This window comes from Perissodus microlepis, chromosome 23 (genome assembly GCF_051167445.1).
Source record: "Perissodus microlepis isolate ML-2025 ecotype Zambia chromosome 23, ASM5116744v1, whole genome shotgun sequence".
Lineage (NCBI taxonomy): Eukaryota > Metazoa > Chordata > Actinopteri > Cichliformes > Cichlidae > Perissodus > Perissodus microlepis.
This window is the reverse complement of record NC_140482.1, coordinates 6132268-6152305: the sequence shown is the minus strand read 5'-3', so window position 1 is coordinate 6152305 and position 20038 is coordinate 6132268. Positions and strand designations below refer to the sequence as shown.

The window sequence follows — 20038 nt, the reverse complement described above, 5'->3', positions numbered from 1 at the left end:
AAAGATGTTTTGCTTAATTGGGTTCGGCTTTGCAACTGATTTGGCATCGTTAGTCAGTGCACCTCCTCGCGCCCCGCCGGCCGCTGGTTGCCTCGAGCGCAGAAAGACTTTGAAGCGCCGAAAGAAGCGCGTGAGGACCAGGAGCCAGACTCGGGTCTTCTTCTTCGTTTACTTTCAGTAGTCACAGACACGGCAAGCAGAACCACAGTCCAGCAGCTCCTGTTTATCAGGAAGGTGAAGAGTAGGAGGTGGAGGAGAGGATAGGAAGGGGAGACAGACAGCACCAGTGTCTTGGCGCATTGGAGCTTATGGATTATTGAGAAGTGAAGGCCAAAACGTGGATCAAATATTTATGAGGACTTTTTAAAAAAGAAGGAAAAAGACGGAGCGGGGTAGCGCAGAGATTCCCCGCAGTGGTTCACCTGCCCGTTCCAGTGCCGTGTGTGCGCTCTCACTTGACCAGAGACCAGAGAAGCTGCTGGGTGAAAAAAAGGACTGTGCATCTAGCGCGTGCGTGCGTGTTTGCCAGTGTGCAGCGTGCTGGTGTGCGCGTTTGGAAGGGAGCCCCCCTGCTGCAGTAGCCTACTCGCTCGCCGCGCGGGTACAGGGATGCCACCGACTTGCTGACGGACCCCCGGTATCCGCACCCTTCCCCTCCTCCCGGACGGACGGACACATCGACCCCTGCCATCCCCACTAATATGCAATGGTTTTTTGTGCAGAAGCCGACAGCTGCCGCGTACCGCCGACTTCACGCTAGCGCCGCCGCATGCCTGTCCGTCGCTGCCGCTCCTCTCCCCGCGCCGCGCGGCAGACGACGCCATTTGAAGAGGAGCGCTTGGGGGCTTTCCACGCCGCGGCGGCCGGGCAGCAGCGACCGCTCCTCGGCTGAGGACCGCCGGCAGCTAGGGCAGCCGGAGGCGGGGACCGAGGAGACAAGCGCCGCGGCGGTTGCTCTCTTCCTGCCGCACGGGGACGACGTCGACGCGGAATACGTGCGGTTGGTGGTCTCCGAGCTCGTGGGGGAACCGGGCGAGAAAGCGGGCGAGGAGCCGGGCTTCCTGCTCTTATTCTTGTCTATGGTGCAGGTCGGGGCGGCCAAGCACCGCCGAACTGAGCCCAACAGCTGGCCGGCTCTGCTGGCATGCAAACAGGGGGGCGTATCAGCCCCCATGCGGTGGGTGAATTTTAGGCTGCCGCATCCGGAGCGCCTCTCGTCCCCCACCTCGTCTTCCTCCACTCCTGCCTCCTCCTCCTCCTCTCCCCCCGTCTCAGCCAAATCCATGCGGTTTATTTGGAACAACATTTTCAGCAAAGGATCGCATATGCTGCAGTGTCTTTGTGGCAGGAGCCTCAAGAAAAACAAGAACCCAACTGGTGAGTTTGTTTTGTGCGCGTGTGTGCGTGCGTGGAGGTGACAGAAGAAGACTTTATTAGGTGTTCTGTTTGTGTGTGTGTGCGTGCGCGCACGAGCGCGAGCCTGTGTGTGAATTCCCTCCCGAGACTGCACTGTTCGAGCGCTCGCTGGTGTTTCTCCGCAATCGTGGTTGTGCAGCAAGTGAGAGCGCCACGGGAACGGTGGGGGTGTGGGTGGGGTGGGGAGGTGAGGTGAGGTGGTAGGGTGGGGGTGCTAACTTATTAGCACAAATACTGAGTATACGGTGGCAGTGCGTGCCGACAAAAAAATAAATAAAATTAAAGGAAAAGCGTGCCGTGCCGTGCGTGGCAGAGATGCTGCAGACAAATCAAGTCTAATGCAGCATGCAGACCCGTTCAGGTTCCAGTACTCTGCATGATTAAACAACACATGGCCTTATTTAGACTTCCACTGTGGATATACAGTGCATGATGTGGAATAGGAAAGAGTCCCGTGTCTGTGTGTGTGTGTGTGTGCGTGTGTGTGTGTTTTCTATTTCAGTCACATCTCTTCTCCTGAGATCGAAGTCTGAATGCGATGCTGTGCACAGCAGAGCTTCTTTGGAAGGGGTAGGGGTGTGTGGGGAGGACCCCTAATACTGTATGTGCGTCAACTTTTTTTTTTCATTCAGGTGAGCCGAGAGTTAGCGCTCCTCGTGCTCACGTGCAACATGTCCACCTTCAGGGATGGGTCTGTCACACAAAGATGCAAAGATTTGAAGTCAGTGGGAGATGTGATTGAATTTACCAATTCAGAGAGTACAGAGGGCAGTCTTGCAAACTCAATTATCAAACTTAATTAGTTTGCTTTTTGTGTTTGTTTTGTTCCAGAAGATTCCCCTCTGTGTGGCTGAAAGCAGAGCAGAGATTGACACTGGCATCACTAATGAAGCAGACATTGTTGACTTTATTGGCATATTGACATTGCACCAGAGAGCTGGCCCATGTGACCTGCACACAGTGTTGAGAGGGCAGTTAAATGATGCATGCCCTGTAGTCAGATATTTTCAGTGAACACAAGCGAAAGTTTATTCAGATTACTCATCGCTTTGTCACTTTTTTTATTCACCGGGCATTTGTTGAGTACTTCATTGGCTCATGAAATGACAACAGGTAGTAATAAGGAGTTAACAAGTGATCTCAGGTGTCAGTACGAGTGGTAGTAAATTGGAATGTGCACATTTGTAATCCCATAACTTAAAAAAAAATAGATTATGAGTCACCATAGATAGAAACTGAGAGGGGAGTTCATTTTACATGCAGTGTCAGTGTCCAGATTCTGCAGCTGGCCTTTTTTTTCCAGTGTGTCTCAACAGCTATTCATCAGTTAAAGGAGCAGTACACTACACCAGTCAAATAGACAGAGGACTATTTGAAGGGGTGATGTATGACGTTTTTCACTCTTTGTCACTATCTGCCTTTGGACAAAGTGAAGGAAGGTGCTGGTGCAAATAGTAGACTGTATCTAAAAGATGGACATAGCCACCAGTGACTTCACCCATTGGTTTTGTCATTTTGGAGCCTCAGTGTTGGCTGCTGCTGTGAAACTTTCTGGCGTCAAAAGTGGCTGTTTTTGAGTTCTCATCTAAAACTAGCAAGCTTGGTTAGCAAGATGTATTTGTAAACACTACAGGTGCAACACACAGACAGATAGAGGACTGCATAAATATAATGATACTTGACCAAAAGAATCTAAAACGTTAGCAGCAGCTGCATACAGAATGTTGATATCGTTCTGTCCTTCTACAAAGTCCTTTGCAACAGTGAGGTAATATCTGAGAGTCCACTGAGCCCACAGAGTGAAAAAATATTCAGCTCTGAGAAGAAAATTGACATGCACAGCAGATCTTCAGAGGGTACGATGAGGTCAGCCATTAATGCTGTGTCTTCTCTTTGTCCCTGAATGCTAAATGCTCATATCTTTTTTTATTGTTTGAGTGATTACAAAGCACTGTCCCCTTTTTGGTTTGGAGCTGATGTGTGAAAAGGACTGGTATGCAAAAAATTTCAGCACCATGGACAGCAACCAGCATTTCAAACCTAGGTGCTGAAACATTTTTACAAAGTGGCTGACCAGAGTTATTAACAGTTATTTAGAATTTAGCTGTCATCGCTAGGCTATTTCATTGGGTTTTTTTTTTAGATGTTTTGTTGTATGTGTAAGCATCAATAAGTCCCTGCTTTTTAGTTTGTTATGTTTTCTGAAGCAGCAAAGAAGAAGTTTAACAATATTCAGTTTAATATATATCCTTATCCCATTCTGTCCTATAGAACAGCATACTGTGTTAATCATATTAATCATGGAGATAGCATGCTGTGTGTAATAAAAGCCTAAACAGAAAACATTGTTGTGAGTTTGTGTGTTTGACTTTGAAACAGAAAGCCTTAGAAAAAGACAATATATGATCTTAAAGCTGTAAATATTTCCAGCATTTTGTTAGGTACACCTTGTTGGTACCTGTTTGGAGAACCTGTTGCCTTAAGGGCTACCGTGGCTCAGGGGGTTGGGAAGCGCATCTGTAACCGGAAGGTCGCCGGTTCGATCCCTGGGCTCTCTGTCCTGGTTGTTGTGTCCTTGGGCAAGACGCTTTAGCCTACTGGTGTTGGCCAGAGGGGCCGATGGCACGATATGGCAGCTTCGCTTCTGTCAGTCTACCCAGGGCAGCTGTGGCTACGCTTGCCTCCACCAGTGTGAGAGTGAATGAATAGTGGTATTGTAAAGCGCTTTGGGTGCCTTGAAAAGCGCTATATAAATCTGCTCCATTATTATTAGGGCTTAATTTTTCATGGTACAGATTCAACAAGGTGGAGAAAACATTCCTCAGAGATTTTGGTCCATATTGACATGACAGGGTCACACAGTTGCTGCAGATATTTTGGACATACATCTCTCATCCATGATGAGAATCTCCTCCTCCACATCCCAATCCACCACATGCTCTGTTGGACTGAAATCTGGTGACTATGTAGGCTGTCTGAGTACAGAGAAGTCATTGTCGTGGTCAAGAAACCAGTTTGAGGTGATTTGAGCTTTGTGGCATGGTGTTTTATCCTGTTGGAAGCAGCTATCAGAAGATGGGCACCCTGGTCATGAAGGCATGGACATGCCCAACAATATTCAGGTAGGCTGTGGTGTTTAAAAGATTCTCAGCTTGTACTAAAGGTCCCAAAGTGTTACACCACTACCAGCCGCCTGAGCAGTTGATACAAGGCATGCTTTCAATTCAATTCAATTCAATTCAATTCAATTCAATTCAATTCAATTCAATTCAATTCAATTCAATTCAATTCAATTCAATTCAATTTTATTTATATAGCGCCAAATCACAACAAAAGTCGCCTCAAGGCGCTTCATAGATACAGAGAAAAACCCAACAATCATATGACCCCCTATGAGCAAGCACTTTGGCGACAGTGGGAAGGAAAAACTCCCTTTTAACAGGAAGAAACCTCCGGCAGAACCAGGCTCAGGGAGGGGCGGCCATCTGCTGCGACCGGTTGGGGTGAGAGAAGGAAGACAGGATAAAAGACATGCTGTGGAAGAGAGACAGAGGTTAATAACAGATATGATTCAATGCAGAGAGGTCTATTAATACATAGTGAGTGAGAAAGGTGACTGGAAAGGAAAAACTCAATGCATCATGGGAATCCCCTGGCAGCCTACGTCTATTGCAGCATAACTAAGGGAGGATTCAGGGTCACCTGGTCCAGCCCTAACTATATGCTTTAGCAAAAAGGAAAGTTTTAAGCCTAATCTTAAAAGTAGAGATAGTTTCTGTCTCCCGAATCCAAACTGGAAGCTGGTTCCACAGAAGAGGGGCCTGAAAACTGAAGGCTCTGCCTCCCATTCTACTTTTAAATACTCTAGGAACAACAAGTAGGCCTACAGAGCGAGAGCGAAGTGCTCTAATAGGGTGATATGGTACTACAAAGTCATTAAGATAAGATGGGGCCTGATTATTTAAGACCTTTCATGTTGTTTATACCAAACTCTGCCCCTTCTATAAAGCCTCATCAGACCAACATTTATCCAGTCTTCTCTTGTTCAGTATTGAGGAGCCTGTGCAAATTCTTACCTCTGTTTCCTGTTGTTAGTGGACAGAAGTGGGACCTGGTGTGATCTTCTGGTGCTGTAGCATATCTGTTTGATTTGTTGTGCATTCAGAGATGCTCTTACCAGACCTTGCATGTCACCGGTGGTTGTTTGAGTTTTTGTTGTCTTCCTCTCAGCAGTCTGGTTATTCTCCTTTGACCTCTTGTGTCAAAAACATTGTCAGGCCACTGTTAAGTTTGACTAATGTCTAAAGTCTTGTAGTTTTAGCCGACTAAATATCATGAGATTAAATCCAAAGTTGCCTCAGTTGACTAAAACATAAAGTTCTGTATTGGTGAGAGTTGCTTCACATGGTTTACAAAGCATCTTCTTTAACTTGACATCAAACGTGAAATGTGTCCATATGTCTGCTTATCTCTTCTTTCTTTATTAACATTTTGTTGAGTGTTTATAAAAAAACAAGGAGGATGGGAGCTTCAACTTATTTGCAGGGGGGCAGATCATATTGTGCATGTCTAACCTTACTGCCTCTGTAGATTAATTCTCAATTGATCACTTCCCACAAGATATTTAGTTCTGATTGGATCTCGTGTCACCAGAACATTTTCATCTTTTTTAAATTCATTGTCCATAGTATCAGTACAATTGATCGTAGTTTTTGTACGTGCATTAGTTTTTATTTACTTATCGTCTTGTTTTCATCAGAAAAAAGTGTCACTGATGAAAACTATGATAAAAGTTATTGGTTAACGAATAAACTTTGGCTCTTTGAAAACTACAGACAGTTTGTGAAATACTGACGACACCAGCCTAACTGCCACCAACAACCATGCCACATTCAAAGTCACTGAAATCGCCTTTATTCATTTTAAACTTCATCAGGTTGCCTATGTGGCTAAATTGATCGAGTTGCTATCATGCAATTGGCTGATTAGATATTTGCATTACCAACCATATAAAGTGGTTTCTGAATCTATATTTATACTTTATCAATAAATGAAAAAGGCTCGTCTTATTAGAAAACACTCATTTAGTGTTTGGCTCCTGAATCTTACAGATTAAAGTTGAAAACAAACAAAACCAAACCAGTTTTGCTGTGCTGGCACAGGTGAAATAGCTGGTTTGCTAATAACTGCAGAGCATTCACAGCTTTAAATCCTCCCAAAACGTCACAGCTGGCAATTTACAAAGTGTCACATGACTGGATGTGTTTTGTTTCCTCTGGGCGCTTTGTTCCTGCTTTAATTCCTTTTTATGTTGCGCTCCTGTGTGCTCATTTGATGAATTGGCTCGGAGCAAAGCTTGCTGGGTTTATGAGAGAGCGTGTGCATTCCTGTGATACACAAGCGGGGACTCTGACAACTGAAATGCTCCTAACCAGAGCAACCCTGCTACTTTCACGCCCACTCTTTTTAGGGGTGTAAAATGTTATTAAATGCATACATTACGAGTCACAGCTTTGCTTTCAAACAGTTGACGAATAGACGAAATACATAATCTGCTATACATTTTTTGGTAAACTTGTGTCGAATACAATGTAGCACTAGCTGCTTCCAATAACAGGCATGCTAAGTTCATCAAAAAGTTTGTAAGTGGATGCAGTTAATCACATTTTTCTGCAACAGCAGGGCACATCACACTATTTGTGTTTTGTGTGACAATTTAGTTTATTCTGCCATGGAGAAAATAATCTGTTGATCTGTTGTAACACCAAGCACAGTGTTGTATAAATAGCTGAAATGAAGTGACTGCAAATATTGAATTCGGCTTCAGAAACTCGGCTTCTGCGTGTGCCGTTTTGTCATATGAGGCAATTAACCGAAGAAATAATATCTCACCCACCCACACGCGCGCAGCGTGAACGTAAAGAGGAACAGCACTATGTATTTAACACTATCTTGAGAGACATGAATTCCCACCAGTATCCTGCTGCAGCTCAGCCTGCAGATTTATAGCAGCCAGCACTATTTAGCTGTCTCCCTCTTCTTCAATTAAAGATAACATATGAACTCTTGCTCTTGTTCTCTCTATGTGCGTGCATTTATGTTGGCTGTCAAATACGGACCTGCTGATGGGAAGGAGACAGAGTTTAGCTGACTCAGCATTTACTGACCTTTTCTTTTTCTTCTTCTTCTTCTTCTTTTTTTTTTTACCGTGAACTGCACTGTTTAGTGAGGGTCCGCCTGCATGGCTGAAATACAGCTTTGTTCAGCGTGTAAAGATACACGCTGATGCGGGTGATCAGAAGCAAGCTTCGGTTTTGGTTTCTTTATAATTGTAGTTGCTGCTGTTGGATGATGGTATAATATACAATACATTTTGATCTAGAGTTGATTTAGCTATTTGGGATCAAAGCTAAGCAGTGACCTCTGACAAATAACCTAGTTCAAAAGCACCAAAACCTGCAGTTCCTCCAGTAGCCACTTGAGGCTGGCGCTCAGTGTTAAAATGTTTGCAGCCTGGTATTTTATTGCTCTCTAGCTAATTTCCCCTCATCTCATTACAGGGATCTATTTTTAAAAGTTAATTATGGCTCAAATGCACCACTTTGTGGGTTCTAGCTGTGTACTGGGATTTACATTAGCTAATTCAAGCCCCTGAACTGGATCTCTCAGCTGTGCTGGTGCCTTTTGGAACATCAATCCATCCATTTAAAAACAAAACAAAACACTTAACCAGTTCAGTGGGGTTAAAAGCAGGGTGTAAACCTGCACGGCAGACCCAGTCGTGTTCTGTACGTTTTTTATTATTCTGTGCACATCAACACCATCAACAACCAGTCAGGACCCAGTCCCATATTTGGCATGATTGCTGATGCCATGCAGGTGTGCTCGCCTGCCCTGCACGGCCCCGCAGACCACGCCCCACCACACAGGGTATACCCTGGTCACATAGACAGTCTGTTGGAGGGCTAACACACTTACACCTACAGCCAGTTTACAATGTTAAGCTAACCTAATATGCAAGACTTTCAACAGTGAGAGAGGAAGCAGGAGTGCCCAGAGGTCCCACACAGGCATAGCAAGAACATGTAAACTCCACACTGCCTAAATTTGAACTCAGAACCTTCTTGCTGTGATGCACTAACCACTGCACCACCCTGACACTCCCTATCGGTAGCATTTTAATTAAAGATAATTAACAAGACTTCCTATATGGCAGCAAGCTGACCAAGAATTTTGAGCTTAAATTTTAGTAAGAGAAATTCCTATATTTGATAAAGTCTTTTAGTTAGTGCTAATTAGCAGGTACCTGTGAGTGTGCGCTGCATCTGCACAATTTAAAGATCCTCCACACTAATCAAGGCTGCTGATTACCAAGCCCTCTTGTCCAAATATGGACACTAATGGCTACAAAAAAATTAAGACGCTGAAAGGTTTACAAACGGTCTACAAACCTGTAGTTATGGTCACTTGCCATTTACCATCCTTTATATACAGTCTATGTGTTAAATGATTTTGTTCAAAGAATGGCACTACAGGCCATATAACTGATATCAGGGACTAAATTCAACTAATGCATGTAGAATCAAGGCCATGGAATCAAATACTTGAGTTTAGTGATTCGGTTTGGCCTCGCTGTCAGTGTATATGTTCTGACAGAAAGAAGCTGAGTGAATGGTGTCTGACTACTGAAAAACGTCTCCACCAGCATCTGTATCATTCATTGTTAAGAGGAATAAAGCACGGTGTTACTCAATGTCTCGTGTCCCATGTGGCGTGACCCAGATAGAGACTTTCACCTTTTATAGCACACGTAGGCGTGCGAGTCCATGCATCCACATAGGCAAGCTTGCTCACCTTCTTCGGAGAGTTTCCATTAAGGCGTCTTACTTTATGTTTTATTCAAACTCTGGAGTATAGCAGCAGGGTTCGTGCCAACTCAGATCTGTCGCTGTAAGCGAAAGGGTCACATATACACAAACACGCATGGACTACACACGCCATCTAAATATATTGCTTTTAAAAAGTGGTTATGCTGAGATCTGCCTTTAAAATCCACCTTCGTGTGCGTTGTTGAATCAACTGAATTGTGTGCTTCTTTCTCTGTTCTAGTTGCGCGCTGTTATGTTGTCCAAAGATGATGAGTTGGCAAAATAGTGACAGCCGTAGTGATGTCAGTCCTCTACGGTCACATGGAGGGTTTTGGTGCAGTACTCTAATATCCCCCCTCATATGCATGTATGAGTGTGTGTGCGTGTGTGTGTGTGTGTATGTGTGTGTAAGGATGCTTATTAGATCATGGCGTCATTGTCCAAACACACTTAGTCTGCAAAAAGAGGGATGACTTTGCTGGTCCTTTCGTCTGGACTCATCATATATGCCATACCGAGCACTTGCACTCACTCACTCACTCACGCACGCACGCACACACACACACACACACACACACACACGCACACACACGCACACACACACACACACACACACACACACACACACACACACACACACACACACACACACACACCTTATATAATCAGGCTAGATTTTTGGTTAAAACAAAACAAACTTATATTGCAGACACAAGCCAAGCGTTATGCAACATTTATGCCAGAACTATAGGAATAAAATCTGAATATAACCAGCTGGGTGCCAGTCGAGTCAAGTTCTGCTCAATGACATGGAGTGATTCAGATTGATGGCAATTTGCATTTTAAATACTCCAATTTTTTACAAACTTTCAACAATCTCTCGGAGAGTGATTGCAGTCAGTCCAAGCCAGGCTGCAACTGCTTGCATCAAGGTTGCCTCCTGTCAGGCGACCTGTGCAATTGCCTTGTGGTCAAAAGTTGTCATGAGTGTGCAACAACCTCTGGGGTGGAAACAGTTGCAAAATGTGAAAACATTCAATATAATCAGCTGGCAGTCAGCAGTTCTGTGTAGCTGTAAGAAGGTTGCTGTCCTATTTGACTTGTGTGATCGAGCTGTTAGCTTGCTCTGAATTAGGGGTGGGTTTTTCAAGCTAAGTCAGACCAGTGTTGGATTTAATGTGAATTTGCTAACGTTATCACAAGATGGTGGCTCACGATGTCAGCCTTCTTGTTCTTAGTGCTTCAAGAATATTTTTATTTATTTAAATATCAATACTTGGTGTCTCTGTATCTATACAATGTTGCCATGCAAAACACTATCCTCTATCAATTTTTCCCCGCCCCTAATAAAAATGTAATTAGGATGTCTTTAAAAAAGACTCACTCTTGATAAAGATTGCAGCCACACTGCTAACATCTTATGTCAAGGACAGTGTCTTCACTAAAAAGGAGGCTTTCATTCATGCTGTAAACCAAGACAGTGACTTATATAATCTTATGAAACATCTCAGTTCTGCTGCAAATCCTGTGTCATTAGATTTCTGCCTGGATAGGACAGCAGAGATGTGGAGGTAAATAAGTGTAGTTATTGCAGGGTGTCAAAAAATCGTTTGAGAAGCTAGTGCTGTTAATTACAGTGGAGCAGCGGTCGCACTGGAAAGACTATAATTTTCAAAATGAAGCAATGAGCGAGTGAAGAAAGGTGAGGATGTGTGTGTTTCAGCGTGGGTGTAGGAGTACCCACATGTGTCTGGACTCGGCTCCAGGTATCCGTCACAAGAGAATGAGCGCCCAGTGACATTTTTCCAAGTGCACTTAAAAAAGCAACAGGGCATCAAAGGCTCCACTGAGAAGTGTTTTCACAGACTGAACGATAAGGAGCAGAGAGGCACTTGACGGCATCTCAGTCTCTCTCTGTGACTGGCTACATAAAAAATGTTTAATTGGTGCGGCCGGAGCTGCCAGATACACTCGGTCACTGTTACCATTGCTCAAGTACAGAAGGACAAGACTGGAGGAATTCTGTATTTTTCTAAAAACACCCCAAATCAGTGCAAACCCACATTATGGTCTTCATCAATAGTGCCGAAAGGACAATAAAAACTTTCCTTCCATTAAAGGCGACTCTAAACATTTGAAAAGCCCTCCTGTGTTGTTTGTTTTTGATGGCTTTTCAGTCTGTAGCTTTTCTTAGCACCTCTCCTTGATATCTCTCCCTTTGTTCTACCTCTCAGTCACACACTCGAGCTGACTTTTAGTCTTCTCTTGTCTGTGGTAACCTTTTGCTTGATGACAACCCTGCATGACATAATCACCATATCTATCCCACTCACAGTGTGTGTGTGTGTTTGTGTGTAGCACTAGAGAGAAGGGTGCAGAGAATTTAAGAAGTACGTTTTCCAAGTAAGTCCAATGGGCTGGTGTTTGCAGGTGTGTGCGCGCCATGGACTTTGAATTTATATTGAAGGTAGCGGAGAAGAGAATAAAGGCTGCTTTAGGCAAAGCTGAAGCAGGTAAGCCACTCTTTGCTCTTTGCAGTCATAAACATACTTCTATGCTTTGCATAGAAGGTTTTAGGAGGATTTAAACTCACCCATTAGATCTTTACAACAACTTTGAGAAAGTTGGTTAGAAACAGGCCAATCACAACTGATCACAGTCTTGACTTTAGTTAAAAATTGATCACAAAGTTATTGTAAACCAGAGTTTTTAAAATATATTCATTGTTTTGTGTTAAATTTACACGATTATTGGGAGTGTAGAGATGAAATAGCAGATTCTTATGTATTTCTCTTGTGTAAACTTGAAATTGTGACAAGATCAAACTTTTTTCTGTGGTGCATGTTTTGTGCCATGTGAGCAATCAAGAATTCAGGAAAGAGTCCAGCATAATAACACAAATGTGTCTGATGTGAATAATCCCACCGATCTACATTAATAATATTAATATTAGGAGGTATTTTAGTGTCTGGTCTTGACCACGACGACTCAAAAGGACACACACTGTCCTTATGCATTTGGACCAAGAGCACAGAGAACACAGTTAGATGCACACAACACTTAAAATGCCTCTTGTAGTAATTGATAAGTCAGGCGTCGCTCTCTAACGTCTGCCTGGAGGTCTCTGTTATATAGTTGTCGATGGTGTGTCAGTATGTGTGCATCTAGCGGACAGATGAGGTCATCCACTCATCTGGTGCTTGATTCTTTGCAAAGTTGTTTTTTCCTCTTGCAGTCGCTTGTTTTGCTCTTTTTGAGCCACATCAGGCTTTGGGAACACAGACGATACTTGTCAATTGTAAAATTTCATTGTTTGCTGTGGTCTTTACGGGATTTGCAGAATACAGTAGATTTATCTGAGCATTAGAGTCTGCTGCTTGTATTTCTTCTCTGTTTACTGAAGTAAATTGAAAGCTGAAGAAAAGTGAAAGCTTTTATGAAACGGTATTCTTTAAACATACTGTTATCTAACTCTAACTGGGCAGAAGGATCTTGCTTTATCGAACATGACTTGGAGCTATTAGGCTATGCAAAGTGAGAATTTTAAAGGACTTGCTTTGAGAAAAATTATATTGAGTTATTATCTGATAAATGTTCTGCACCGGCCATGAAAAGGTTGCACCACTGCCTTCAGCTATTATCAAAATAAATCTGTTAATAAAGGAATTGTTACAGAGTGCGTATTTTTAGATATATCCGATTTTCTCACTCAACTGAAATCTCCTTTTTTTTTTCGCCACAGAGGAGATTTACTCTCACATCGGTATTGTGTCACAGTTTGAATTGGATGCAGTCCCATGTTAGCCTCACAGGCTAATGCACCATGCTGCTGAACTGTTCACATTGTCATTTTTAGAGGGATTACCGTACACACAGACATGCCACATGCACATATTTCTATAAAAGGTGTTTCCTTTTATGTAACACTGTGGCTAAACCAGATTTGTGTGTGAGGTCTTTTTAGTGTCACAGCAAGGCTAAGTCATGTGTGCAATAAGTGGAGACTCCTTTGTTTTTGTGACTTTGTGGCTGTAATTATGGTGGCTGTAGCTGAAGAGGCAGAGCGGGTTGTCTTCTAGCTGGACAGTTGGTGGTTTGAACCCCAGTCATGCATCCTTGGGCAAGATACTGAACCTCTAATGCATTCATCGGCACATAAGTGCATGTGTAAATGGATGAATGAAGCATGTGGTTGAAAGTGCTTTAATGAAATAAACCAGACAGTAGAAAGACAGTAGTGTGTAAAAATGTTCCCACTTAAAACAAGCATGCTAGGGTTGGGCGATATGTAAAAATATTCCAACCGACAATCATCAGTCCAGTAATTGACGATGGGCAATACATTTGCGCATGTGCAGACTTTTTGATGGTTTGCAATGTAATCATGCATGGACTGATTTGGGCGTTTACAACACAGAAATCCAAACATGGACGAACTAATTTCCTCCCAAAAATAGGGCTGTCAGTGTTAACACAGTCATCACGATTAAAATCTTTAACGAGGGCACAGCCTATCGTCGATAGTCGATATATTTGTCCAATCGCCCAACCCTAAAGCACGCATGCAAAACTATTGCTGGATTCATCAAACGTCCTCACCTGTTAGTGAATCACAATCACTGAGTAATAGACCAAATGATTGTGATTCACAAAGGAACATAAGATCCCAAAACTTTATACCACGCTCAACGAGGCAGAAAAGCAAGATTAATGAAGAAACAATATTTCCTGAAAAGAGCTTCCTGTACATCCAGCCCCTGGAACCTCATAGCGCAGTGAGGGTTTAAGTCAGTGTGAGCATGCACAACAGCTCCTTTCTGCCATTATTATCCTTCTTGTCAAGTCAAAACCTTGCTAGCGTGGATTATGACGTGTGCCTGTGATGGGACCAACCTAATTCATCCATCACTAGCTTCTGTATCTCACATTAGGTGATCAGGATATGCAAGAATTGGGTCTGAAATCAAACTAAGCTTGAGCTGTTCAAAGCTGACCTGAGTGCATTTAAAACATCTCCCTTGTTTAGTGAGTTCATGCAAAGGAAGAGCAATCTATACAATGTCTTTCACATACCTCCTGTAATGGAAAACATACCCAATAAAACTGTTTACTTCAGTCCACTTCTTTAGCCCTAGTTGCTGATGCCATGCTTCTACTTTTCCAGCTTCTACACAGTGCACCGGATGATGTTGCTCTGCAAGCAAATATATTTCATTTAACTGGCTTTACCTTGAGGTTAGCCTGGCATAATTTGGTTAGCTCCTCATCCAAGCATGTCAAAGGCTCCAGAAAAGTCCAGCTGAACACAATAATTTGATTGTGGTACACTAAACAAGTTGTTGAACGTAAACATGCCAGCACCCAATCCGTCAACCTCTTAAATGTGTTGGGGCTCATAAATCTCATAATATAAATCTCATTGCCTGCTTCATCAATGCATTGATTTTCTCTGCCTTCCTCAACAAACTGCTGTGCTGTCCTTTCCTTTAACCGCCAACAGGTGAAGCACGAGCTGAAGTTTAGGTGCCTCATCCAAGTGTTTAACCACAGCTGCCAAATCGAATTGTTCTGATCAATCCGACTGCTCACGACCTACTCCATTAACTTTTCTAACATAACCACTGTAGATTGTGTTGAAATAGCACAATGACCAATACTTATCAAAGGAGTGTCATCATTCCCATGACTTTGTGCGTGTAGCAAGTGTTTTTCATACATTACAGGCTTGAGGAAAAAAACGAAAAAGCTTGTCTTGAGCAAGAGATCCCAAAACCTTATACCACAATCAAGGAAAAGAAAACTCAAGATGAAGGAAGAAATCATTTTTATCACAATTAAATTCAATTTGCCTCATACCAAACAGTTTGTAGTACAAACTATAAGACATATATCTCAGTCAGCGTCAATTAAAAACATGGCGAGAGGCAATTACCACACAGACACTGTACACCCCCTTAGGGCACTGCAAATGGATATTGCACTGCAAGTCACACCAAAAATTACAACCCTGCAGGCATAATACTGTAGCTACTGCAAGCCAGAGCCCTCGGCACATATGCAGGAGAATTTCTGCATGAAGAAACTGAAATGAGGAGGAAGTTCAAAAAGGCTCAAATCTCTCCAAAAGTCTTTCTTTGAGAGGTGCAATAACTGAGCTGGTGAATGTTCTGCCCTTTTGAACATGGAATGTGACTCTGGTAGAAACATCAAACAAAGAAACAAAAAAGGTTTAGCATCAAAGCTGGGGCCTGCACTATGAAGCTGGATTAGGGGTCTAGGAAGGTAACTTCATGTTGACATAGGGTTACAAAGGGTTTTCATTACTTACATCGCCATGGTAACTCATGCTGCAGACCTGCTGTAGATAAACACGTGTTACTGAATATGCCATCAACCTCGGTGTGCAATTAGTAAGAAGATATATAGTTTTAGGGACACTAGTTCTCCAGGTTTTCTGAAGCTCTTTCTGTTTCTTTGGACATTTATTTTCAGTCCAGTCTTTGTACCTGACCACTTTCACAGGAATGCTTTTTGTTATTAAGACAATTAACAAACCTATGAATAATTCAGACAGAAAATAACACACCTAAATCAAGGGATGAACCAGTGTTTCTATACATAACAGAGAACTTAGTAAAGAAGCTATTTAAAATGATATCTTTAGGCACTTTGTATCTGTCACAAAACACATTATTTGTTCAAATTTTTTTAGTTAAATGAAAGATGAAAAAAAGTAAATTCTTTGTGGAAAACATGGATGCTGCTTCCTATAGTCTAAAGAGGAAAGAGAGCATCTGGCTTGTCATTGGTGCTCAGTTCAAAAGCCTGAATTACAATGGTATTGTGGTGCATTAATACATCTATTGCAACAACATGGCTTAATAGTAGAAGAGTCCTTGATCTGGCTTTCCTGCAGTCCAGACCTTTACGTAGCTGAAAACATTTAGCACATCATGAAACCAAAAACATGAAATCATTTCCGATCAATCCAAATCAATCCTCCATCAGACAGGAACAGGACAACATTCCTCTCCAAAAAGTTTCAGCAGCTGGTCTCCTCAGCGCCCAGATGCTTATGGACTGTTCTTAAAAGAAGATTTGATGCTACACAGTTGTAAACATGGGCCTGTTGCATGTTTTTGTAAGACATCTCGCTGCCAACAAATTGAAAATGATTTAATCATTTTCTTAAAATGCCACATTTTTTTAGTTGGTAACTCCACCTCTCCCAACTAACTACAAAGAACTGTGAGCTAAAGCAACTTTTTTTATGGCTTGTGGCTGAAATTAGACCTTTCGTCACTCAGTCTACGGGCTGCCTGGAGCTGCTGCTGAGAAAAATAAGCTTAAGTTCCCACACAGCGTGTGCATGGCAGTGGGTGGCTCTGAAAACATTCTCCATTGTTGAGCAGCAAATGCTTAACAAAGTATTTTATCTTTTTGTCATATTATCTAACTATACACTTTGCTCCCATTACTGAAAAGTAATTTGTGCGTCTTGTTCAGTAAGCCTTGCATACAGACGTGTATGAAAGCTAAACAAAAAAACCACTGTTAGGGAAAAATAAGGCGTCTGTCACTGCAGTCAAGCCGAGCTCTAATCTCCTTCAGTGGGGAAATTATGGAGCACGCAGTTAACGTATTGTCTGTCTTTCAAGCTGCAACAAGCAGAACAAAACCTTCAATGCATAATAGTACAGATGGAGGACATCAAAACTAACCCGAGTTTCCAGCCTTTTGTATTCTGCCAGAGCATCTGAGCATTGTGAACACAGTGAAACCTGCCTGAGATGTGACTGACTCATTTGCAGACAGGCCAGAAAATTACAGTGATGTAAAACTTCTCAGAGCAATGAGAAGAAAATCATAGCCATTAGTCACTAAAGGTCCACAAACTGTTGGCAGGAGGAGCTGTGGGTAGGGGGCTGAGGTTTAGTGCAGGTTGGGGGAGTGCAAATCAGTTTTACTTTGCCTTCTGAAGTAAATGGATTAGCATTGACAGATATATTAGATTTCTGCGGACCAGTCTGCTCAGGAGTATAATGTTCTTCTGGACCACACAATAATTTTACTGTCCATCACTGCAGCAGGATCAACAGGAGGGTACACTTTTTTCACAAAATGGATTGATACACGAAAGGGGAGCGTGAATTGGAATGTGTAAATGATATGTGCTGTAAAAGGAAAAGAAGCTTATACATGGAGGAGGCACCAGTGGTCACTCAGGGATCACATTTTGGCCACAGAAAGTGCAAAACATGGACGTAGCTTCTCAGCCACTTGAGGCTGGCTTCAAAAGTGAGTTTAAAACTGGAGTTTCAGTTTTAATGATTTCCTGTTTATTGTGGTAAATACTTATTTTGCATCTTTTTCTGTTTCTGTACTGTAATTGTCTGCTCACTCATCATTAGTTTCACTTGTGTCCAGTCAGTTCTCTGTAACTCGGTCAGTCCCCCTGTCCCCCATTCCCCTGGAGTAATTTCACATTACAGAAGAAGTTCTTAGATTTTGGTGTTACAGTCCTCACAAAACACATTTTTGGCCATAACTTTGGAATTCACCAGCTAAATGATAAGTGTGTGTATGTTTTGTATTCAAAATCAACTTAATAGTGACATCGTGATTTTATAAGTTTGGTGCTGATACTGAATTGGTAAAGCTAAGCTTAGGCTCCCACCGTGTGCCCTTGTTCTGTGCAGCTGGAAATATATGTTGAGCATCCATATATTAAAATCTGTAGCTTCATCCATATCTGAGGGATTGTTTTCTGTCACTGTAGATGACAAATGTAGATGTAGATGGAAATGCACTTTTTTAAAATCAATTCAAAGCCTTTATACAGTGGGATGCAAAAGTTTGGTCAACCTTGTTAATAGTCATTATTTTCCTGTATAAATCGTTGGTTGTTACAATAAAAAATGTCAGTTAAATATATCATATAGGAGACACACACAGTGATATTTGAGAAGTGAAATGAAGTTTATTGGATTTACAGAAAGTGTGCAATAATTGTTTAAACAAAATCAGGCAGGTGCATAAATTTGGGCACTGTTGTCATTTTATTGATTCCAAAAACTTTAGAACTAATTATTGGAACTCAAATTGACTTGGTAAGCTCAGTGACCCCTGACCTACATACACAGGTGAATTCAATAATGAGAAAGAGTATTTAAGGGGGTCAATTGTAAGTTTCCCTCCTCTTTTAATTTTCTCTGAAGAGTAGCAACATGGGGGTCTCAAAACAACTCTCAAATGACCTGAAGACAGAGATTGTTCACCATCATGGTTTAGGGGAAGGATACAGAAAGCTGTCTCAGAGATTTAAGCTGTCTGTTTCCACAGTTAGGAACATATTGAGAAAATGGAAGACCACAGGCTCAGTTCAAGTTAAGGCTCGAAGTGGGAGACCAAGAAAAATCTGGGATAGACAGAAGCGACGAATGGTGAGAACAGTCAGAGTCAACCCACAGACCAGCACCAAAGACCTACAACATCATCTTGCAGCAGATGGAGTCACTGTGCATCGTTCAACCATTCACCGCACTTTACACAAGGAGATGCTGTATGCGAGAGTGATGCAGAGGAAGCCTTTTCTCCACCCACAGCACAAACAGAGCTGCTTGAGGTTTGCTAAAGCACATTTGGGCAAGCCAGCTTCATTCTGGAATAAGGTGCTGTGGACTGATGAAACTAAGATTGAGTTATTTGGGTGTAACAAGGGGCATTATGCATGGAGGAAAAAGAACACAGCATTTCAAAGAAAAACACCTGCTACCTACAGTAAAATATGGTGGTGGTTCCATCATGCCGTGGGGCTGTGTGGCCAGTGCAGGGACTGGGAATCTTGTCAAAGTTGAGGGACACATGGATTCCACTCAGTATCAGCAGATTCTGGAGACCAATGTCCAGGAATCAGTGACAAAGCTGAAGCTGTGCCGGGGCTGGATCTTTCAACAAGACAACGACTGGAAACACTGCTCAAAATCCACTAAGGCATTCATGCAGAAGAACAAGTACAACGTTCTGGAACGGCCATCTCAGCCCAGACCTGAATATTATTGAAAATCTGTGGTGTGAGTTAAAGAGAGCTGTCCATGCTTGGAAGCCATCAAATCTGAATGAACTAGAGATGTTTTGTAAAGAGGAATGGTCCAAAATACCTTCAAACACAATCCAGACTCTCATTGGAACCTACAGGAAGCGTTTAGAGGCTGGAATTTCTGCAAAAGGCGGATCTACTAAATATTGATTTCATTTCTTTTTTTTGTGATTCCCAAATTTATGCACCTGCCTGATTTTGTTTAAACAATTATTGCACACTTTCTGTAAATCCAATAAACTTCATTTCACTTCTCAAATATCACTGTGTGTGTCTCCTATGTGATATATTTAACTGACATTTTTTATTGTAACAACCAACGATTTATACAGGAAAATAATGACTATTAACAAGGTTGACCAAACTTTTGCATCCCACTGTATATGTTATGACAGAGTGGGGGCAGACATGGACGTGGCCAAGTTTGTTTCTTCTCTCTTCATTGTGTGCAGACACACAGACACGAGTCAAATCGTGACATCAGATGGTCATGAATAATTTAGCAGTGGTTTATACATCAACTTCATTTCACTGACTATGCTTTTTTGTGCATTTAGTCAGTTTTTTCTCTTATCCCTGTAAGAGTTTTATTAAATACAGCATCAGATATCATGTGATATGTAAGATAAAGGTATTCGTGAACACTGGACTGCAG

General features: G+C 42.3%; 1 protein-coding gene across 1 annotated transcript in view; it reads left to right on the top strand.

Annotated features, from left to right (window-relative positions):
* Positions 1 to 32: 32 nt before the first annotated feature.
* LOC146360867 (fibroblast growth factor 14-like) overlaps positions 33 to 20038 on the top strand; it is a 71729-nt gene continuing 51723 nt past the window's right edge. The window contains exon 1 of the mRNA XM_084921299.1: positions 33 to 1377. Coding sequence (XP_084777425.1) covers positions 702 to 1377 — 676 coding nt within the window. The 5' untranslated portion in view covers positions 33 to 701. The remainder of the gene's footprint in view (positions 1378 to 20038) is intronic.